Here is a 24,732-nt window from a genome sequence, read left to right as displayed (position 1 = left end):
AAACTATCGGCTGTACTTAAGAGCAAACGATATGCGAATTAATAAACAACAGAGGAGACTAAACCGTTGTCAGTCCTGAGATGGGTTATGGCAGCACACAATACTCAGTAGTTATCGTACGTGATGAAATGTCCAAAGGGGTATTTAATTATATTGTTGGGGAATGCAATGGTGGGTTTACCGAGCGTGGCCTAGCATAAAATGGGGCGTATGTTACTGTGCATTGCATCATTTCCATAAACAATGAGCAAACCGTGCATTAAATGACGATTAGCGTAACAGTCTCCGCACATGTCCCGAAGTTTATGCAGCCAGGGGGGTTCTGCGGTCGCCCGTGATGTGTTTATTTTGCTTTCTCAGACGCTCAAGTGAAGCAGTTCTTTACTTTGGTAATAGTGTAATGCATGTTGTTTTCTATGCAGCCCTAACGGGGGGTGTGAGGTTGAGCTGGAACCCGCATTGTGGTTCCCTAAACACTGCTTTGAGACATGCCGACTGGGGTATTGTATCAGGAATAGTACATGCTGTAATATTGCTTTCTGAAACAGAGCGTCACTTTTCATGTGGTATCAGCGGTTGATTTTCTGAACCCGGAGGAAACATAGCAATGTTTGCAAATGATCCACAGCTTCATTTTCAGTAACCGCAGCGTGCTATTCGTTTACTCATATCTACTTTAGGTCCATTTTGGCTTGGCTCGAACTGAAACTTTGGTGGTCTTTTCTCTCCCGCAGGTGGAGATCACGCTGCAGGACGTCAACGACAACCCGCCTGTTTTCCCCAACGACATCCTGGACGTAAGCATCGAGGAGAATGTGGGGGACGGCTTCAGGATAATGCAGCTAACAGCCACGGATGCAGACGAGGTAACGGCTCCCCAAGTTTCTGTTAGGCCTCCCAGTGCTTTTGCACCTGTTTTGCAATGCCCCTAGACGAGCTACCGCGGGAGCCATTTGGATTCGGAATTGGCTCTGAATTTCAAATATTTGTTTTTGCACTGTTGAAACACCATCATACCATTATAAAGTTTACTTTTTAATTATTTGTATTTGAAAAGCTATAAATCTGGAGTGTGTTTCGAAACATCCAATGTGAAACAACCATTGCCATCTCCGACTAGATGCCTGTTTGCAGGATAGATTTCTGCTCTGATTTCGTCTATGATATAGGGCGATCAGGAAAACAACATTTACTTGAAACAACCATGATTTTCTTTCAAGGAATGTTGGTGGTACGAGTACAAGTCTTTAAAAAACAAGAAATGTTTGAAACCTTTTGATTATTCACGTTTACATTTGTAGTTCTAATGTGACAAAATGTTGAATTGAGTCCTCTCAAACATTTGCCTGGTTCAAAGTAAGGAATGTACCGGTAAATCTGTGATTTAATGCCGCACTGTTGTTAGCTTGTTAACCGAACTCTCAACATGAGAGCTAGCAGAATTGTGTCACTTGAACCACGTGGTGCAAATCCAGCCTTAGTATATCGACATGAGTGGCTTCTTCACACCACTGCCACCCACCCGTGCCACTCGAGTAACAAAGCGGGATTACTAGCCGTGACAGACACTAGCTCGGCACGGGTAAAATTAGCCACTGACCTTTGTTGCACCTGACTGAGGCAGATTACCCACTCTCGTTTGCGCGAGCATACCAACACCTTGACCCACTCGCGCATAATCCCCCCAGACACAGTGCCGACATGTGCACTTGGAAATTGTTACGATGTCTCACACGTTTTCAACGTTATCCGAGAGGTCCCACAGGAGAGTGTCCTACCCTGCCGCTAATCCCTCCTGCATTAGATCACTGGCATACCCTGAGCAAACACTATCTTAAAAAACGGTTGCTCACTTTTTTAACGTTTAAAGGACAGTTTTTAAAAGCCCTACTAAAAAAAAACATAATTTTGTTTTAATTAAATTTAGCATGAGAACAAAATGATGTCATATACCTCCCCGAGTGGAGTTTGCATGTTCTCCCTGTGCCTGCGTGGGTCTTCTCCGGGCACTAATTTAATGTCTAGTCTATTTATGAACTGTGATAACTTCACGAAGCACAATTCATTTATTTTATTTTTTGTCAAACTGCTTTAACTTCCCAGAAGGTAGGTACCTCAGAACTAATCTGAATTCATTGGTATTGGATGACATCACCAGTCTCTCCCTTCAATGAGCGACAGGTTCCCCGTCGTTAGCTGCAAAGTTACAATATGAACATTAAATCCAGGGGCAAAATCCGGCCATTGAGATCACAAAGACCGAGAATGGTCTCAAATATACGTAAATGACGAGGCCACACAACTTTTCAACGTGCAGCTGTTGGTCTCGCCCCCGCGTCGTGTGATGAAAGTCATAAAGTGGCACTTGTAGGCTTTTTTTTTTTTGAGACTCTATATATCGACTGTAAATCTCAGAGCCCAAGGCAGGTTTGAGAGCTAGGATGGAATGTTGGATTTTAGGGGACATTATTTGGCCTTTCATCTCAAAAGGCATATGGAATTGAAATTATGCTCACTTTTTCCTCATGCAGACTTAAGGGGGATGGCAGTCTGAGCTGTTGACCACAAACTATTTTTGTCATTAGTTATATAAAAAAATAAATCGCATCTAGCAGAGCTGAATTGAAAAACATATACAGGAGGCATTTTTTGTTTTTTAAAAAAAAAGATGCTAAGTGAAAGTTATACTCCAGCCAAGATTGTTGCCCACATCCTTGCACAGGAAACCTAACTTGCACCGACACCGGGAAGTTGGAACGGATCGGAAGATTCCCCCTTTGAGGCCAAGCTGTTGACCAGCTGACAGAATGAATGCAGACATCATATCCCAGACTTAACTGTCGTAAAAATCTGTCTGGCTGGTCCCGTTTTCACCCCAGAAAGGTTGAATTTAAATCAGTGTTTAAGCCCTTGGACCAATACAAGTTAAAGCTCTTTTGAAAATCTTTGTCACCTCGTTTGACTGACGCTTTTTACAAGCTTTCTTAACTCCCGTGGAAAATTTCACATGTGCATTTTTAATGAGGACAAATTGCAACAGCAGGTGCTCCAAGAGGGGTTTCTGCAACTGAGCGTTGAAATCAACATCACCACCTGGGAGCTTATGAAGCCTTCTCTTAGCTGACGTTGAAAAGACCAACAGCTGGTTTGTCCATTGATACTTTTCAAGGCTTTTCTTGACTTTCTGCCTAAGGAAGTGTGCCACAACTATTATGCAAATGCCAGGTCAGTGCAGATGTGCAGTCGGGGTCTTTGGTTATGCGCAAACCACGAGTCGGAAATTTTTAATTTGCGACTAAGTAAAAAGCACTGAAAGTCGGAATTACCATCCCTGTACAGAAACAATAACTTTAAAACCCCTTTATAACATTCCATTATTTTCCACGTGAACACCTCGTGTGTTGGGACCATCCCTTGAACCAAACGAATTTACCAATCTCTTTAACATTGTGAAGCAAGTTCATCTATTTGTGTATAATTTTTCCGTGCTATTTGCCAATACAAACATTTCTTCTTTGCTAAGAGGATAATAGTAATCGCTGTCACAAAAGTGTGTCTAAATGATTCAGCTTGAATGAAAGATAACTTTCTATATTTGGGAGGGGATGTTCATAGCCTTGGTTGTTCAAGGGAGTCGACTTTTCACCGCATATTTTCAAAATCAAATAGTTTGTAATTCATTATTTTTAAGAATAATGTGATCAAATGATATTAAAGTATTTTAGGCACATTTATGATTGAAACTACCATTATGGAGAATTTTGAATCTTTGTTGAGTGGTTGGGGACTTGTACTATGTTTTGTCTCTTTGTTTTGCTGAAAGCATTTTTTTTTATCCCTTCCCGACACATCAACATCACTGCCATCTTGGCTGCATTATGAATGGCAAACCAATAGAAGGCGAAGCTGCGGCTACCTCTTTTTCCTGGATAGCCACCACGTCAAATAGAAACAGGTGACGGGTGTCAGCACATAGTTTTTCAAACGTCTGTGTTGCCCAGTTTTTTCTGAAGCCTTCGGTCTGTTAAATGAGTTTCCTTCTGCTCCTACTGAAAGGCTGCTGTTTAATTGGTTAACCCCCCACACCCCTCCCTTCGCCTGCCGTTCCCAATGATGCGTCTATCGAGGGCTGTAAAGCAGGCTTGAGTCAAGGTCAGGAATGAAAGTGCTGTTAGTGTGTAAGATCTTAATCACATTGGGTGCTTTGCAAAAAAAAAATACTTTGATGGAATTTTATTTCTGGTCCTTTTCTCATGTCGTTTTGTCCCGCCTGCAAGGAATATTAATTGGCAAAACCACAAGTGTTAGTTTCCGGCCGACGGCCCAGGTTGCTGATGGGATTGCCAGAGCGAGACACACTGATTGATGACAGTGGGGTTTTTAGATGAGTAGAGCCTCGCGGCTTCTTACTTTTTGGGTTTATTGCGCCTGGATCACAGAAGGGGTCTCTGGTAATGCAATAAGACAAGGTCAAGCCTTCAAGGAAAAAAAATGAAGATAAGAATTTATTGTGAATTGTGACTGGAGAATCTTGGAAGACTGATTAGCACGTTTGAATTTGTTATCCTTGTTTGGTTTTATTTGGTTCATTATGTCAAAGGGTAGCATTACAAAGTCTTAGTAGGCGCACCGTTTTCTTGCTGCCGTCAGTATCTTCTCGTGTAAAATTGTTTTTCTTTTTATATAAAGGCCAAGAAAACCTGTGCTTAACTTACGAAGCATACCCTGTGCTTTGCTCTTGCTCTCCTACACCAACCCACAGAACAGGGTCGGTACAATACATTCAAGGCCACCATGACGTGAATACAATTGTCATCAGGCAACAGCCAGTAAATATGCTAATACACTTATCTCAACATAAGCCTCCCTATTGTCCCGGCAGGATCAAAAAGCACCCAGCAAACAGCCCCAGATACAACTGAAAGAGACTCTTCTTGCTTGGCTTTTAACCAGCTGTAACCAGACCCCTCGCCTCATCCCACTGAATGGCAGCCGCTTTTTGATGTCGCTTTTTTATTGAACACATTTAAAAAAAACACAGACTAGGCGAGACAGTTGTCTGATCTCCTATTGTTGCCGGGACAAACCTGAACGTCAGACCTCTCATCAGGCGCTTTCACGCATCATATCGCATTCAGGGGCTCCTCTTCAGTTCCAAAGTCATGGTTGCAATAGTGGTGTGCAGCTTGTACCAGAGGACCACTTAGCTTAGCTGCACACGGAGCTAGGAACTCAATGAACCTTCAAACACAGAGTCTCTTCTGAATGGGTGGAGTTTGCTGAGGGTTAAAGTGTACAAGGTGTACATGGTGTTCTTTCAAACCGCTGTCATAGATTGGTGTTGTGTATGAGATGACAAGTAGCACAAGTCAGTCAACGGTCACACTTTGATCTGGAGAGGCCCCGATGCTAACATGAGTGCAAAAGTAATCTGATTTCCTCCTAGATAGAGACACTTTCATCACCAATCAATCCATCAGTGAAAATGTTTAACCTTTATGTGGCCAATTATACCACACTTTGAGACTGAGTTAAATAAAGTCCAATGCTGCAAAAGACAAGATTGACCTTTTCCTCCTGACTGTAGTTGAGTACTTGAGTGTTGCCCACAATTTGTCAACCCTAACACAGTTGATCTTATGTCCGCAGTCATTTGTGATACATTTCAGCTTCCCTGTAACTCTGAACAGATTAATTGCCAAAATTAGACAACAGCTGTAATATGATCTTCTATTCTCTCTACTTCAAGGGCCCAAATGCTTTGGTGACGTACACCATCATCAGCGGTGCGGACGACAGTTTTCGGATTGACCCTGAATCTGGCGATCTGATCGCTACCAAGAAGCTGGACCGGGAACGCCGCTCCAGTTACTCCCTGTTGGTGCGCGCTGACGACGGGAAGCAGTCGTCTGACATGAGACTCAACATCACTGTTGAGGATGTCAACGACCACACGCCCAAGTTTTCGCGGCCGACATACTCCTTTGACATCCCCGAGGATACTCCATCAGGTAAGGACTAGAGTGTTCATCTCTCAACTGAAGGTTGAAGGGTTGATCTTGAGTATCTGTGATCAAGTGCCCTTGATATAATAGCACAGTGACCGAGTCCTCAGCAAATCAGCCAAATAGTTCCGAGGTCAGAGATTCAAATCTCAGCTGCTGGTATTTGTATGGTTTACACATTGGTAGTCCAGCTTTCTTCTAGTTGAAGGTTGTTCGTCTATACATACGCTTCTTGCCAATGACTAGTGCCAGTCTAGGGTGTACCCCAAAGTAAGCCGCCATAGGCTCCAGCTCACCTGCTATACCCTATGAAATCTGCAGAATATGGATGAACTACAGAAAGTGAAAGCCATTTTCTATGATCCAAGTATTCAGCATGCAGCCTGGTCATGTCCCATTTATAAATGGTACATTGTATTTATCAATGTCAATGATTGGCAGCCTGCCAAAGCATTTAATTTGAAAAATTGTCCATTTGCGAGAAAGCGAGTGAGTCATCGGTATTCATAAAAAAACCTTGCAGTGATAACCCCACGCTGAGTTTTCATTTAATCGCATTGGCAGTGAAAAGCAAATCCTTGAAGGTTTTTTTGTGTCATTGACGGTTTCTCAGGCTCCATTGTGGCAGCGATCCTTGCCAGCGACTCTGACTCAGGGGTGAACGGCGAGGTCACATATTTATTGGAGGACGACGACGAGGACGAGACCTTCCTGCTCAACCCGGTCACTGGTGTTTTTAATGTGACGCGGCCGCTGGACTACGAGAATCAGCAGTACTACATCCTGACGGCCAAGGCGCTGGATGGCGGGGGGCAGGCCAGCACTGTTAGGGTCTATTTCAACATCCTGGATGTGAATGACAACGCTCCCTCGTTTAACACCACCGTGTACAGCACATCGGTTTTGGAGAGCTTGCCGCCTGGATCCAGCATTGTTGTTGTCAGTGCCAGTGATGCAGATGATGGTATGTACATGAACAACAATGAACAGCACTGCACACACAGGAGGCATGCTGACACAAAAGATCACTTTTTTTACACTTATTCATTCTTCTGAGACACTTGTAGGCACAGGCTGTCTAGACAGAACATTAGCCACACTGCACGTATACTGATACGTATCTCATACTGAAAGATGTTCAATATTTGACAACCATTTGAAGTAGCAAACCTCACATAAAGAAATTAAATAAAATACAAATAATTCTACGCTATAGAAAATGAATGCCTGAAATAAAATTTAAAAATTATACCAATATTAATAGCAACATATTTTGTATTGGATTCCACAAATTGCTGTGGGTGTACCAATTTGGAATGTCTGGTTGGTATTTTGGTATGAGCCAAATAGCTGGCCTGTGAGAAGTTCACCCGTGGTTTGGACCGTTTCTCTTATGGAGAAATGACGTTTTTTTTAAAGCCTACTCTGCGCCCAAACAAACACTTCAGCACATCCAGCCACTCTTTATGGCAAACGTGGTATTCATAATTAATGTTCCAGAAATATAACCGAAATGACACAATCTGTCTAACTCAGATCAACAACCAAGCTCATATTCGAACTGTTCTCCTGTTGAACTAATAAACTTCTGCCGTCCTTCTTTAGTCATCTTCTGGCAATATACAACCTCATATTTCATCTCATGCATGCATCATATATCATGGCCGTCTGACTTCACGTCACGCATCAAATAACGTCTAAAATACAACACGCTGACCATGTGATTACGAGTGAGATCAGGTAGTGGCATTTGCCAAACCCGCTGTAATTACCGCTACATGTAGACCGTAATGCGCTGGTTGTGACCTACATTCCCAGGGAAATACGGCGTCCAGTCCTCCAGCCGGCCTCCTCGCCACAATCTCATAAACCTATAGTTGCCCGTTCCCACTGTCCAAATAAAACACCGCCATTGTTAGCACTTCCTAAGCCCTGCCCTTTGACCCGACCCCCTCCCCTCTTTCTCTGTGGACAACCCAGATGGAAGTGGCACTCATGCCTTTGATAAGGGATTACTTGTGTACTGTAAATATGCTCTGCCCTGGTGTGGGAAGGTAGATGCTTTCCACATGACTAACCCGTTGAGTTTAATTACCAATGCTCAATTTAAGATCATTTCAACCCCTCGAGTTCCACACTAAAGCTTTTGGATAGAACCTGATGGTTAAGTTTAGATCAGGGGTTCTCAGACTGTTTAGATTCTTGGATCATCATAATCCTACCGGCAATTTAACACAACTGCTACATACCTTTAAAAAAACACTTTGGGTACTTTGTTTCGGTGAAAAGTCATAATGTCATTCAAGCAAAGTGACATTTTTTCAAAGATATATAGGTGTAAATTGATATTGAAAAAAAGTCATTTTTATGCGCATTTGAAAAGTACAACTTCATTGGGTTGTTACACTGTCCTGGGAAACTATTCTCTAAAAATAGCACTATATTAAAAAAAAAAAAAAAGATTCATAGCATTTGTCTTTCAATTGCTGCCTGTCGTGAGTCCTAGATTGCATCTTCCACTTTGCAAAGACAAAAACGGGGAGTTCCAGCTGTTGCGAGTCCACAATTTGTGGAAATGGATGCCAGATAATGCATTTAAGCACACTTAGCATATCTAGCAATGTCATCTAGAACAATGGATGCCGGGGTAAATGTGCAACCTTCTGCAATCATGCAAAATGTCTTTGTTATCACACTCATTTGTAATATAAGGTCATATTAGAGCAGCACTTGCATATTTTTTGTTTATGAAAGTGCATAAGTCAGTATTTTTTTTAGCTCTAAATTCCCTCAAACAGTTGGTCTGATTAAAATACAATGTGAAACAAGAGGTATGCTCGATCCAATCGACTTGCTCCTGCATTGGTTTCCTCCAAATAAAATCAAGAGACCAGATTTTGTTAATTCTTCAAATTTAGGCCTGGAAGCTAAGTACAAACTCAATTAAACATGGCAGGCAGTAAGCACTTATGACCACATGTTGCATGTCCGTGTCGGGTACTCTTTGGTAGCATATCGTTTCCATTGGGCCATTATGTACTAGACTGTATGTCGTGTGTGGTTACAGTTCAACAGGTGGTTTTACAGTCCGAACTTATATTTTCACAAAGTGTCGTATTACCTAGCTTGCCTCATTAAGAAACAGCTGCATGACAAAGGGTTAACCTGAGAGTAGTAGCTTTTAAAACACGTTGTTGAAAAGATAAAACTTGTTGTTTGCAAACAGGAAAAAAACAGCATGTCAAAAACAATCTTGTCTCACGTCTGAACATGAAAACAATTGGTGGTTTCCTGGTTTCCGCTATTTTTTGGGACGCAGACATCCACTTCCCATTCCGATCCTTGTGAGCTATTTTTTGCCATCTGTCCTAATGCTCTTTGTATAAGATTTGAAAATTGCCATGTCAACACAAGTGACCACTGTAAAAAATGACCCCAACTGTTTCTATGTACATCATGGGATCGTTAAGGGTTTTAGCTTTGTGTCGTTCATGTTCATATTGACATTCAGACAAACATAATTTAAAATACTTCTTGTGTTTCCTAATATTATTTCTGTGACATGTTTGTAATTATAACACCCCTAGAAACAACAACAAAACACTTTATCATTTCTGAATTCAGCTTGTTTTGAGGGATAGTCCTGTCTTCTACCTGCCCTTAACCTGGACCAACATTATGACTTTCATTACATGAATGAACAGCGTGAGCTCCTACCACTACCACTGTGAACAGGCTAGCTGCTACAACTAGCTTAGAGTCTGGGGTGGAAAAAAGAAATTTCCCATGAAGACAACAAAATCATTTTTACTTATGAAGCACATTTTTTGTCCTATCTAATCCCTAATTTGTCGATCGGTTATGTGTCTTGCAGGTCCCAATGCACACCTTCTCTACAAAATTGTATCAGGCGATCCACAGGACCACTTTGTTATAACCAAAGAGGGTGTGCTCCAAACCAAGAAGGCCTTGGACAGGGAAACACAGTCTTTCTACAACCTGGTGATCACAGTCAATGATCTGGCTCCACCTCCGATGACCCGGTTCACTAGCACCGCCCAGGTGTCCATCATCCTTTTGGACGTCAATGACTGCCCACCGACATTCATTTCCCAAAAGATGACGTACATCCAGGAGAACACGCCAGTGGACACATCAGTGTTCAGCGCCCTGGCTACGGATGCCGACAGCGGGCCCAACAGCTACGTTGAGTATTCTCTCAAGGGACCCTTCGGTAACAAGTTCAGCATCGGTACCATAGACGGTGATGTTAGGTTGATTGGAGAACTGGACAGAGAGGAGCTCGCTAACTACACTCTGACAGTGGTCGCCACTGATAAGGGCGAGCCACCGCTGTCCTCAACCATGGACGTGACCATGTTGGTTCTGGATGTTAACGACAACACGCCGAGCTTCTCCCAAAATATCTATGACATTGAGATCGAGGAGAACACCTTGACTGGGATGGACATCATCCAGGTGTTTGCCACCGACTCAGACGAAGGCACAAATGGGCAAATCCGCTTCTCTATCTCAGGGGGAAATACCAACAGAGACTTCAGGATGGATTCGGTCACAGGGATGGTATCGGTGGCCAAGCAGTTGGACCGGGAAGTACAGTCTTCCTACTCACTGGTTGTCCAAGCGTCTGACCGTGGAAGCAGTCCAAAGGTGGACCATGCGACGGTCAACATTGTATTGCTGGATGTCAACGACTGCTCGCCTGTGTTTGAGCTCTCTCCTTACACAGTAAATGTTCAGGAAAACCTTGAGGCGCTACCGAGAAACATCCTTCAGGTGACTAGATCTACTTTGGTCTTTAGTCAAGTGGTTCACAGATTTAAGACGTTAGATCAATAACATTCACAGACAGAGTGTCTGAGAAGGCAGATTGTATTTTTGAATGACAGTCCGGAGACCTCAAATGAGATAATGCTGTAAAGTGATGTCTTTTACCTAACTCAATAAGGGCAGGTATGTGAGTGCTATCGCTGCCACTGGCATGGTGGCGTTTCTTCTAACCGCATGTCATGAGAAAAAAACATGAGTGAAGCAATGATTTAATGATGGAAGACTACAATTTGTCTCGCGCAATTTAGGCTCCGCGGGATTCGACCGAAATATGCGGCTTGGCTTAAATGCACCACAGAAGTCATTACGGTCATGACCACCATGATGATTTAAATGAGCCGCGTATAAAAATGGAGAACGACTAATTTCCAAAATCCGTCTTCTCTCGTCAGTTGGAAATTAGCGTGTTTTTCGCCTTGTTGCTGATTCCCAGGGAAAATCTGATTGGGCAAATTGAATAAGTGATGAACTTCCTGCCCTCAATAATTACCTTCATGGTATCACTGTGATGAAATTAACCCCTCTGATGGAACAATGTTACTATTAAGTACTGAGTCGTCGACATAACACGTTGTTGCTCACAGTAACTATCAATGCAATGTGACAGATACAGATCGTCACAATCTCATCACAACCGATTGAACTATGGCTGTATAGAAAATGTCCTCTCCTCTTATATTCGAGACCTTTGGTCCAAAACAAATCACTTTGTTTACACATACTCTGAGACGGCAAAGCAATCTTCGGACAGTCTTTAAGCAGACAATTTCTTGAAGGTTGTAGAAAAATCGGCCCCAGACCAATTTAGAGTGGAGCCTAGATAACGTGGGATTGGCCCTCATTAGATATAGTTCTCTCGTAGCAAATACTAAACCCATTCAAGCACTCGGAACATCTTTCTTTACAATTATTTTAGCACTACGTAGCCAAACCCACCATGCACCACCAACACACCCTTACAGTCTTGTCCTATACTGTTTCATAATGCAATTGTTCTCTTTTGCTGTTTTCTAATTGCTAGTCTCTTCTCAAACCTTGTTCTGTCTGACCCTAACCCAATTAAACATCCACCACAATACAAACAACCATCAAGAGAGAATATCAAGGCTCCCTGTTGCGGAGGAAAAAGGGTTCTGGCATAAATAGGAATACAGATACAGTCGTTCTCCATTTCTTTCAGGTTGTCGCCAGGGACGACGACCAAGGCGCCAATGGTCAGCTCAGCTACATGCTGAGCGGTGGTAACGACGAAGGCGGCTTCAGTTTGTCGTCCAGCGGTCAACTGAGTCTGACTCACACTCTGGACCGCGAGGCTCAAGGGAAATACGTCCTGCTGATCACAGCCACCGACTCGGGTAAGGCGGAATTCTGAGGTTTTTAGCTACGAGGTCTAGCGTAAAGAGTGATTTTCTTTAGGTCTCGCAAGATCTTATTTCAGTTCCAAAATAGATGACTCATTTCGGCAATTGTACCACATTTTATTTCGCGTGATTGGGTTTATCTGGTTAGCGTTGTCTCTCAATGGTCACTGTTGGAATTTAGTAAGATGCTTCCAGATCAACCAAGATAGAATATAATAAACTTGTGTGCAGTCAACAAATATTTTGATTTCATGGTGTGTGCAGAGCTCGTTTTGTGTGGTCTGATAAACTAAACATTGGAGAGTTTTTAGCTTGCAAACTAGCGGGTGTTTTTTACGATCTGGTCCCTAGAAATCCATTGAGCGGCTTTGACTGAATAGCATCTCGGGTTTATTTGGATACAGCGGTAGGGCTTGTTTTAGTCAGATAAAAGCTTAACTTGTTATTGCTCGGAGGTCAGTTAATGTGCAGTTAAATGAATATATGCGTTGCCTTGTTGCAGCCAAATCACATGGTGTCCCGGCTAAGTATACGTCTGGGCCCCCCCTCCCCGAAAGCCACTCGGGCAAAGTTGTCATGATCTATGAGTGGTTCTGTATCATTCCTAGACATGTGCTGCATTTTGGACGATGCAGAGGCGATTTGCATTGAATGGTCCCTGAAGTGTAGAATGAAGGAATGGAGGTTGAGTGTTTGGCTTTTGATCAAAGTCTTTGCTATGGCTGTTGATTGACAGTTGCTGGGGTCTAAATTTGCGTGACCTTACTACGACGCCATAAATTTAAAACAACAAAAGATGGTATGTTGTTTTTACTCTTTGAAATGGCTGTTTTTAATCATGTCTTTCAGTTTACGCAACCGTTTTATCACATTTATTTTCTCCATTTGATGCTCCAAAATGGTGACGCACATGAATAGAAGATATCAGTCAAAGAGAGAAATGGAAAAAAACGTGTTCCACCGTCCAACTGTTGCCATCATGAAAACTGTAAAAACTTTCACAGCCGACACGTCACCACCTAACACAAATATTTCCCACGCCAATGTTGACTATTTTACCAAACTTGTGTCACTCATAAAGATTTCTGAATGCCAACTCTTTTGGCTTAATCTTGCTTTTGCGCATTAAAATGGTGGGTCTTCCCATGCCAAGCTGTCATGGGTGTCATGAGGGCCGTATTATATATTTGTCGATCTCAGGCAAGTCAGGTTCCTGGAGAGCCGCTGTCTTGCCTGTTTTAAATGTTTCCCTCCTTCACACACCCGATTCAAATGATCAGGGTTATTATCAAGCCTCTCCAGAGTTTGTTGATAATCTGATTTATTGAATCGTGTGTTGTAGTGGGAAGAACTGGAAAACAGGCAGGACATGGCCACCTCTGGTCGATCCATAATTAATATTGTTTCTACACGTTTCTATCGATTTTTTTTCTTATTACACAGTCTGCGCCCCGATGGTTTCTTCATGTTATATTTAGGGGTTTGCTCGCTTGAAAATTGTGTTTAGAAGTTTGTGCCACATGGACAGAGCTGCCCGGCGAGTGAACATACTAATTTAGTGCTGGATGGCCTTTTTTGCACTGTTCACATGGAGTCCATATTTAGAGCACTTGACAGCGCTTCCAAAATATTTTGACAAGACATTTTCAGTACAATGTTGGTGAGAGGCAGCAAGAGCAACAGAGAGAGAGAAAGGATTTGGGTTAGAATATCAAAATATCAAAAAAACCCATAATCAAGAGCCCAGTCTAAATTATCCAGCAGTGTTTTTCTCACATTTTTGAGGCCTGGGCCCCGAGTCGGCGGAGGCGAATGTTTCTCCCAGGCACGATTTGGCACGACAGGCTGAAAAGGTGGATGCTGCAGACGTGCGTCTCTGCGTCTGCAGTCTTGCGCGGCTCGTTCCTGACCACATTTGACATTTCAAAGGCTGCCTTTATCTTCCCCCACGGTGCCAGATCTTCGCCCAGAGACATGCCGCGAAAAGACAAACAAGCCTGCTAGACAAATATCAGAGCCGAAACTATGATCAGAAGCTGCAGGCCAGAGTTGCTATATAGAATCTCTTTCAGTATGTTCCTGCATTTTCTCCACATCACCTGAGGTCATCACAGAAACTTTCTGCCTTATGATTACAGCGAATGTGTGTTGCCATGTCAATCTGATTCCCTAACCCTTCAGGAGCGATAATTCTGGCCAATGTGACTTCAACTATAGTTGTAATAGGAATTTTCTTCACCCAATCAGATTTTAAATTCATTCTCACAGGGCCAGGTCTCGGCCCTCAGTGAAGGCACCCTCCAGTTCTACTTCACAGGAATATTACAACTTTCAAGGTGGTATCAGAGGTGCAATTGCATGAAAACCCAGCTGCCGCCTTTCCGTAACGGTATTCGGCAGGTGTGTAAAATTGTAACACTTGACACACACTTCTCTCACCATTGAATTTTCTGATTATGGGATACCATGTTGCGATGTGGAATCACACACAGTTGCTGCAACATCTACCGATACCACTGATGCAGCCATTTTTTAGGCTCTCTGTACAAGAACCAAACATGTCATCAAGAAGCAAATAAATGGTGGCCTTCGATCGGACTCTTGAAAAACAGTCCTCTAATCAGGGGTTTCCAATCTTTTTGGGTCCCTGGGACCCTTTTCATGTGATACACACGTAATAATTTACTGCAATTCATTTTGCGGAGTCCCGCAGCTATAACATGCGGACCCCTGTAGTTCGCTGGACCTCAGTTTGAGAACCACTGGATTGTAGAGACATCACACGTGGAACATTTCACTGCCTTTGTTTATGGGAAAAGCTTTTTGGAGCATTCCTGAGTAAACGACTTCATTTTATTGCCAAGATCTGCTATCATCTGCAGGCAAAATGCAAAAATACCGGAAAATTAATGATATACCTGTATCCTGCTGCAACAAAACATTACAGTATAAATGGACTACAAGGGCTAAGTAAAAACCATAAAAACCTATGGAAAGGAGTTAAATGATGTTTTGGGCTCCTTGAGAGGGTTTTTGCCAGAATCTGTGTGTGGTGGTGAGAATGTCCTCAGGGCACTCTGACATGCCCTGACCGCATTCGGGCACATTTATTAAAGAGAAGCTAGAGTAAATCTTTAAACCCATGCCAATTATGGTGGATATGGTCACACAGACAGCCCATGTTTTTATATTCTCAGTGTTTGTATATACATATTGCTTTTTTTTCAGTGGTGGCTGAAATATTTGGGCATCTTTCTCGGGTGAAGGAAGATGTGTTAAAAAGAAACATCTGAATTTTTAAGACTTTTTTTATTTTTATTGTGATAAATAGAAATAAGAAAACAATACTAAGCAGAACTCATTAGCTAGCAATGAGTTCAAAGGCGTTAATTGGCTCATTGCTCATTATTAGGCTAATTGAATAGGCTACAGTAATGCCCTAATTATAATTAATAATGTCTAATTAGAGATTTCACAAAGCACTCGAACCCATCCAACAACAACTTAATTGGCATTACCGGGGTCATGGAACCTATTTTTATTTTATTTCATTTGTTTGTCACAATTACTCTCACTTGCTAAGAGTTACAATAGCACAAGCTAACCACTGCTCATAGGCATGTTTGCAAGCCTTTTCTAAACAGATATTCTCTGTGGTTGCTCTTTGGTATGTTGGTTTTATGGAAATAGCTTTGGGCAGTGTACAAAATAAAAGGTTTAAAAGGTGGTTTGTGTGCATCAGCCTTGGCTAGGTGCATCTTTTACGATGTTTTCTCTGCCGGCCAGCACCTCACGTTTTTGCTATGTTAATTTTGTCACAGCTAGTACTTACTCTTATCCACGAATGAATGACTTTTGATAGTAATCCAAAAGTTACAAGAAATGTTTATTCGTATGGTAATGGGTATTTTGAGCCGTTTGGCACCAGTGTATGCGATCTTGTGGTGCCACTGTACATTAAAATGCTAAAAGGGGAATTTCTTGAGAGTCTACGACCCTGCAAATAACGTTGTCTATGATCGTTTTATTGAGCTTTACCGCAAGTCTTAAAATCTTTGGATTTTGATACCCTTTCCATGTTAGCATCCAAACCACTAAATGACAATTAATCATTATTATAATCAATAATCAAATTAGAGGTCTAATTTCGGATTGTTGAGAAGTATCGTCCGTACCTATTTTTTTCTTTGTTGCTGAGCTTGTGAGAAAGCACGCGCTTACTTCATTTGTGGTGTTTGGCACTGGGGACACCTCTCAGCCTGAACCCAGCTGAGGCCATTCACCGGGGGTTGCTGTGGATAGGGTCACATTAAAAGAAGCTTTGTCGCAAGGCAACAGGTTCTCAGAGGCAGAAAAATGTCAATTTTGCCTTGTCTGCGGCCAATTTTCTTCTACCGAGTCATTTATTTACACCAGCCCTTAAGAGCACAATCGAGCCGCAGTCCATAAAACGTAATTAAACGTTTAGCCTTAAACTTCAATCCACAGATGGGCCATCTCAAAATTTACACACACATCCATCAGCCTGTTCCCCATTTAATGAATACGGTTGTTTGAACATCTCAGTTTTTCTGTGTGCATCTCGGCTTAACTTTTTTCCCCTCAAAACATCACTCGGACACATATTGAAGGCACGGATTATCTCTTGTGCCAGGAGAGACACCCAAACTTCAGTCTTAACACAGCTTAGGCTGGCCAACTCAGGGCAGCTCACAGTCTTTCCCAGGAGGTGGGAACCTCCATTTCTTCTGAATCAATGTCATATATCAGCATGCTCTGTAACAGCAGCTCCAGTATAGGAAAACAGTTCACTTAATCACCATTAACACATGTATTTATACCCCCTCCTGATCACAAAGTATGGCCATGGCACCTTCTTGGTGATTAATGTGATTTGTCCAGTGGCAATGGACACTAATAAACTAATAAGGTGCTTAGAGCCTGCCATATGTTTATACAAGACAATGCTTTTTGAGCTGAGAGGCTTACACAAGTGTGTGTGTGGTGGGGGGGTCTTTAGAGTGGAAAAGGAAGCAACAGATGGTCACATGGTCTCGTTTAGTCTCCTAGCCCTGAAAGCTTGTTATTTTAGACACCGAGTGTTTGGAGTTGCTCCGGGTTTCTCCATATGAAGGTGCTCCGATATGGTTCAGCAATTAACAGACCACAAGAAGTTAAAGAAACAGCCAAATTGGTTCTGGATTATTTTGAAATATCAAGCAGACGCCTGAGTTTGGACATGTTTGCCCCTGAAGTTAAATAATATACATATATATGTGCATGCATTTCATCGACAAGGTTTGAAAATTGACTGGAAATGTGTCTGAATGGACAGCAAAAAATTTGTTGAATTTTAAATTCAAAAATATTTTTGGTGACCAAATGACCAAAACACTTCTTTCAATTTTTGTACTGGTTGCATTTAGAACTGAGTTACAGTACTATTGGTAAACCTACTCAAGGAAATCTGTTGGAATCGGAAGCAACTGATGGTTAATGTAGACCTTTTATTAAAATAAGACCTGAGTTAAATGTTTGGATTAAAAAATAGGTCTGCAACAAGTGGAAATCCAATTGTCTTCTATTCAAATTTAGGCTGACTGATGGAAAAAAAAAAAGGAGCGTCAAATAATGGTGGTTTGTTTTGTGCGATGACTGCCAGACTAACCCCACTGAAATAAGATTATCTTTTTTGGACCAACATTGTGTTAATGAATTTATTACTTGTCTGATGGGCAATCTACAAATTAGTGGAACAATGATGGGAATGCAAACATTTGAGTTTGTCACGCATTTCTGGGCATATTGCATATAATCCTATGATGTTTTATCTGACATTCTTTTAAACAAGGATTCAATTCAGAGGTCATTTGATACGCTGATGATGATGTCAGTAGTTAGTGAGTGTCCAAGAAATTAGGGGAGGAGGGAAGGATTTAAATTAAAAAAAAAAGAGGAATTTGCAACATGAGCAAACGTTGGATCTCTGTTTCCAGACATGAATCCAAACTCTTCTGTTTGTTGTCAGGCGCTTGCAACCGCAATTTTTCATTTTCAAACAGCGAGTCGGGAGTGTAATTTCAAGACCGCAACAAAAAGAACTGTTTTAATCCGAACCATGCTTCTTCCTTCGACCTTTATTTGTCTGTCTTGTGCCTAAAACAAAGTGTTAACCCCAAAGAAGTCAGTCATTGCGTTCTTTCAAACAGATGATTCAAATCAATGTAATTGGTGATAAAAATTACAATATCACCAGCTTTGTGTTTGGAATCCAGTTGCCTTGCTTGGGAATGTGATTTGGCTTGGCGACAGAACTGACGCCACATTAAAGTGTCGATAACACAACTACTGCAAAAAGAAGAAGAACAAAGGGCTTGGGGTGGTGGGAATTGCAGATGGAAAAATAGTTTTGTAACCACCGAGACAGCTGGCATTCCTGCTGTGAAATTTCCAACAGCTCTCTTTCCGTGACAAAAAAAATGATGTCATTTGCTCGATGCCGGACTCGGGCCGCCGAGCTGGCACCTGCCCGGACTGCCGTCTTAATGATCAAGGACAGCAGATTCCAGCAAAGACTGGATGTAACGTCACAGTTTTCAAAATCATCCCAGGATTGTTTCAATTACTAGAATAGGGATCGGCAAAGTATGGCTCACGTGCCACAAACTGCAAAACTATAGTACTATATTAGTACTGTATAGTACTATACTATAGTACACACAGCATTGCCCTCTAGAGTTGTTGCCTTAATTTATGACATGCACTCAAACCAACTAAAGAAAGATTGAACATTTATTTCTACTTTTTTCCATTTAGTAATGAGCAGTACTTGACAGGTTCTTTTAATGGTTTCTGACCAAAAAGCAGAGAAAATTCAAATTTTTGTAAGAAAAAACATCTAGCAGAACAGTGACTTTGAACCTAATATTTTTTCGCATTTGGGACTCCTCAAACTGGGAAACAAAAACATGACCTATCCGACTTTGCGCGTTGATATTTGTCTTCCTCATAATCGGTGTGACAAGCCAAGATTCATCCCCTAATCTTTATCTTCAATTAAGAAGATGAGATCTAATTTATTTAATCCACATATTCGTGAGTGGCTATAAATGGTTGGATTCTAGTTGATTGACATAACCAAATGAAAAATTTGTTTTATAATAAAATACAAATATGTTAATATTTTATTTGCAACAAATGAATCTGTCAATGTTGAATCAGATAATTGAAAAATATTTTTCATTCACAGATTTTATTCAGGAAAAAAAGGCTGAATTGATCATGTTGATGGGTAGAAATATTATATCATACAACATAGCACCTCATATTTGTTGCATGTTGCCTCTCACACTCCAAAAAACATGCATGTTAGGTTCACATAACACTGAATATGTCAAGGGCTGTTTGTCTTTGTGTGCCCTGTGATTAACCCCATCTCTCAACCAAAGTCAGCTGGGATAGACTCTAGCTCACTCACAACCCTCTGGCGATAAGCAATACAGAAAATGGATGATTAGATACATTTACAAATTTTATTCACCTAATCTAACAATGATGTGGTCCATCTGTTTTTAAAACTCAAACGTGGGCGTCAATGTCTGCCCACTCATGTACTGCAACACGCTTGATCATAGGGAGTAATTGAAGAATCGAAATTGGATCATATACTGCGGCTGCCGTGTTGATGTTGATGTTGATTTATCAAGCATATTTAGATCGTCTCACCTTGAGCATAACAATCATAACGTCCATTAACACGCGTTCGCATACGTGCCAAGATATCCGGTTCAGAGACGGCTAATTCTGTCGGCCCACGCCATGTAACAGGATCGATGTGAACTATTCGTACGTTGGCGAGCACGCCCGGCGGAGACAGCTGCCAGGGGTTATGTGATATTGGAGGGCTCCGAAGGGCTAAGACGGCACGTCTCGAGGCTTTGGCCGAGCAAAGAGAAGCGATACGGCCGAGAGAGATGTGAGAAACGCTTCCCGTCTGATCCTCGCGCCTGTCGACAACGTCGGGGTCGGCACGGGGTCAGGGCCGCTAGGGGAGTGTGTGAGTGCGTTTTTCGGTGGGGGCGAGTGTACGCTGCGCTTACGGAGGATTAGCCTCAGCGATGTCCCCGTGCTTGCAGTGGACGAGGCATTTGCAGGTCAAAGGTGGCGCAAGTGCTTGGTGAAGTAGGTTGGCTGTGTTCTCCCCAGACGGTAAACAGGTTGTGACATCACATCCTGCGCCCGGGGGAGTCGAAAGCATTGAGCATGTGTTTGTGTGTGTTTCCGATCTATATAGGGAAACAATGCTATCGAAGTTATTTGGAGGCTTGTGGATTTGATATTCAGGACAGAGGATATAACTTTTCATTTATTAGGATCTCTGTTAGCCTTGGCAGAGACCATTGCAATTATTTTCCGAAATGAAACAAAACTGACTAAAAATTACCAAAATAATTAAAATAACTAAAAAAGACGAGAAACAAAACATTTAACGGCATTACCTCATCGTGAATGGAATCGTAATGCTACTGAATCAAACCGAATCAAATTGTTCCACTTCCCTTCTTGAATTGTATTGCGCCCCGTAAATTGAGATAAGCAAGGAATCGTCTTTTTTTTGGAGATTGCCGTTGTCCTGTTGGCCTCTGAGCTCTTGTGAGCACTAAGCAGCTCATCTTTGATCAACAACAGCCTGACTGCCAAACACACTTTGGCTGCCAGTATCAGCACTAAAGTGATACAGACACTGGGATCAATTAAAGAGGATCAACCCTAATCCGTTGCCAGGCAACCACATGAAAAACTGAATGTAAGTCACAAGACAAGCAGATTGACCATACCAAACATTTTTTTAAACCTCATTTGTCAGCAGACTTCCCTGTATAAACGGGCAATAATTTTGGAATTACACGCGTTTCCGTATTCTTCTAAATATTTGTAAAGGTGGCAACAAGCCATCACCTAAAAGTCAACATTGTCCATATTTAGTAGGAAACGGAGATCCTAAAGTGGAACAGCGAGGGACATGACTCATTTTTTGGAAACAAGTCAATAAAAGATGTCTCCTCTGGTTTCAGGGCCTTTTTGGGGAAGCGGATCAAAATGTTTACCGTTACCTCGTATTTTCCCCTCTGGGACTTAGCTTGGTATATTCTAATTACCACTCATGTTCTGAGCAGGAAAGCCAGGTAGATTTAAGGATGAATATCTGTTTATTAAATCAAGCCCAGCAGTGTAGGGATGTTTTGAGTAAAGCAAAGCCCAGTAATGCCCAATAATGTTGCGTTTGATTACTTTAATTGGCTTTTTACCCTTTGTGTTGCGTTTGAACTCTTAGTCTAACCTAACCATTGATAGTTTGCTTAGTTTTATGATCCATTTTCTGGTATCTCAGTGCCAGTTGTCAGGTAATAGTAATATACTGAGTATGCTCTAATTCTAATTTACTTTTTTGCCATAAAAAATACCCGTGGACAGTAACTCAACTGCAGACTGCTACTGGTACAAACAATTTGTCATGTCAAAGTAACATCAAAATGACTATTATGCAGAAATGTCAAAAAATGAGGGAGACCAGGTGGAGCGTCCTACTGTTGCTCCTTACAAAGTAGTTTGAAACAGATCTACCAAGTGTTCCATTTCAGGGAGGATTAGAACGTTCAAACAATGCAGACGTCGGAATCCCAAAGTTGTTACTGTTTTTTTAAAAGTTGATTTTCATCTGCTTTTCATGTAAAATTCGTCCTCTCAGGACCCGACGGGCACCGCTTTCATTACCCACGTTGTTTTTTTTCACTTAAAATAGTCTTTCTCCCGACTCAAATTCCACAGATGACGGTCCGTGCAATACACCCTCACATAAGAGACCCTGTGAAAGACATCTGAACGATCTGATTTCAAGTTTGAAGTTTTTTTTTGTGTGTGCTAGTCCAAAACTAATGGCTTTCGCTTCCTGCATTCTCAGGTTCTCCTTTGCTGAGCGGAACGGGGACAGTGACTGTTCTGGTGGACGACGTCAATGACAACGTACCAATTTTCTCCGCGTCTACCTTCCACACTACCATCAAGGAAGATGCCCCCACTGGAACCGACGTGTTGCTGGTGAACAGTTCTGACGCAGATACGGGCCTCAATGGTGTCATAAGGTACATCTTCGAAACTATGGATTCTCAACTACATTAATATGCTGTGAGATATCATCACTCGACTGGTTGCTAGCCAAATCAAAAGCCCAAGTTTCATTCGTCTACAATGCCAATGCCAGTTTTAGTCACCCCCGAATCCTTCTTACGGATTTTGTTTTTCTACATTAAATCTTTGCCCTCATAAAGGGATTGTTGCCCCCCCTCCCGACTCTCAAGCCGGACGTTGACTCAAGTCTGTCCCTTCCTTTCTCTCGGCGAATCATATTGGGTACGCGCTGGGGGGTACCACAGTGTGCTCCTGTTTCCCAAAACATTGTAATGAGGATGTTAATTGTCTATGACAGTACGAGGTGTACCCATCAGGGGGTTCCAGGGGCCTTTAATAGAGACCAGTCAGTTATTAGATGGGATTCTCACAGTCCATTAAGATGGAGTTAAGGTTAGGGACTTTTAAAGGTCCGCTGAGCTTCCGTGTTGCCTTCCTACTTTCTTGTAAAGTTTTTGGGCAGAAGGGTAGGGGTTGCTTTCAGAAGAAACATTTCAGAGTATGCGACGTCATGTACGTTTATACACCGGTTTATATTTGTGTCTGGGTCCGGTCTGGGTTTGAGACAGAACAATTTGCAGCCTTGACTTCCTGATGAGTTTGTATGAAAATAAGATGCATGTGGTTTTACCTTGTCCTATTCAGTCATACGTTATACTTTAATGGTTCTTTTATGGGTTTCGATGTTTATATTGTATTTTATTAAAGGCCAAGAGTGCATATTAAATAGAGGGTAGTGAGTTTTACTTCCTGCAGTCAAGGGAAGAGGCAAAGCAAAAATATCAATAAAGCAAATTGAATGTCAAATGAAATCAGTTTGCTAATATGATTTTTAAAAACTGATGCTGAAGTAGAAGAATTACAATTTAATAATTTGATTTTTTTTTTTTTTTTTAAAATACATCTACTGTATGTAATTGTACTTCAGTGACCTCTATAGACCGTACTTTGGCAGGATCAAATAGACTCAAACGTATGCGTATACACTCTTGCACACGCACATACTCATCCCTTATTGTGTGAAACAGATTCAATACATCTTAATTACTTTGAATGGAACAGAATTCATTAATCGAGCAAAAATGTTTCCATTTACATTAAAAATTTTGAATAAATATATATATATATTTTTTGAAAAAGCTAATATAGAGGTAAATAAACAGGTAATATATTTGGGAAGATATTCAAATTAAATTTTATTCAACTATGTGTTAATTTACTTTATCTATTCATTTATTCATTTGTTTTAATTTGTAGGTGTGTTTTAAGTTTTTTAATGATTTGTATTTACATTAATCAATTCTTAATTCAATAATTTATTAAAATATGTAAATAAACTTGTCTAATGTATTTATTCAAGACATTAAATTAATTCAGAAATAATTTTGCTGTGTAATTTAGTGTTTTATTAATTGTTTTTTCATGGGTTCATTAATGTATGTATTTATTTAGTCAAAAACACCAGTTTTTATAAAACAATAACATACCTCACAGACCTCAGAGCATGTTTGTTAATTTGAAAATTTATTTTGGGCGGCATGCAACTGAAACACATGACACTAACAGGGAGAAATCTTTTATAATGTAGAGGATTGTGTGAGAATTATATGAGAAGTATTTAATAATTTCAAATTTTGTATTTTGGACATCATTTTCATTCCTTAGTTTTTGTTCAATGTAAATTCCTCCTCAAATTCCTCCTTTTCTCCCCAAACAGCTACAGTTTAACTGGAGGCCACGGACAGTTCTCCATCAACCCGGCGACCGGACAGATTATCACCAGCTCCCTGCTGGACCGAGAGGAGCGAGCCAATTACCAGCTGCTAGTGATGGCGACAGATGGAGGGCTGCCGCAAGGCCTGTCCAGCTCAGCCACCGTGTCCGTGACAGTGGCCGACATCAACGACAACCCACCGCGCTTCCATCACCACCCTTATGTCACCCATATCCCCGCCTCCACAGCAGCAGGTAAACATTTAGACACTCTTTTGAAATCCATAAACAACATTTCCAACGATCTCCTCATAATCTTAATGCCAGTTAAACATAACTGAAATATGAAATAGGATTCACAAATATGCATGGTTTTTCAAGTTGAAATGTTCGTAAAAATTCACAAGATTTTTCAAAGAAAACCAAAAACAAATTTAAAGAATAAAATTGTTTTTTTTTTTTCAAGAAAAAAATTGGTCATAATATTTACAAGGAAATTGCTTTTAATTGGACAAAAGCTAAAATACAGTTGTGTATTTTCTAAAATTATACAACTTAGTAAGCAGAAAATGTATGGATATATGGAGACAAATGTACAAAGTGAGCTACTAAGA

At 41.3% G+C, this 24,732-nt stretch overlaps 1 protein-coding gene and 1 long non-coding RNA gene across 5 annotated transcripts in view; one reads left to right on the top strand and one right to left on the bottom strand.

Annotated features, from left to right (window-relative positions):
• Positions 1 to 24,732, bottom strand: part of LOC148403907 (uncharacterized) — a 182,020-nt gene that overhangs the window by 45,121 nt on the left and 112,167 nt on the right. The gene's annotated exons all lie outside the window — the stretch shown is intronic.
• Positions 1 to 24,732, top strand: part of fat4 (FAT atypical cadherin 4) — a 79,065-nt gene that overhangs the window by 36,500 nt on the left and 17,833 nt on the right. For both annotated transcript variants that reach the window (XM_088378430.1, XM_088378424.1), the window contains exons 2-8: positions 735 to 866; positions 5,750 to 6,011; positions 6,619 to 6,969; positions 9,880 to 10,802; positions 12,037 to 12,211; positions 22,179 to 22,359; positions 24,123 to 24,373. In XM_088378430.1, the coding sequence (XP_088234556.1) occupies positions 735 to 866; positions 5,750 to 6,011; positions 6,619 to 6,969; positions 9,880 to 10,802; positions 12,037 to 12,211; positions 22,179 to 22,359; positions 24,123 to 24,373 (2,275 nt within the window). The remainder of the gene's footprint in view (positions 1 to 734; positions 867 to 5,749; positions 6,012 to 6,618; positions 6,970 to 9,879; positions 10,803 to 12,036; positions 12,212 to 22,178; positions 22,360 to 24,122; positions 24,374 to 24,732) is intronic.

Source organism: Syngnathus floridae, chromosome 1 (genome assembly GCF_059516105.1).
Source record: "Syngnathus floridae isolate MCC-2025c chromosome 1, RoL_Sflo_1.0, whole genome shotgun sequence".
In the NCBI taxonomy this organism is placed as follows: domain Eukaryota; kingdom Metazoa; phylum Chordata; class Actinopteri; order Syngnathiformes; family Syngnathidae; genus Syngnathus; species Syngnathus floridae.
This window is presented reverse-complemented; position numbering and strand designations above follow the sequence as displayed.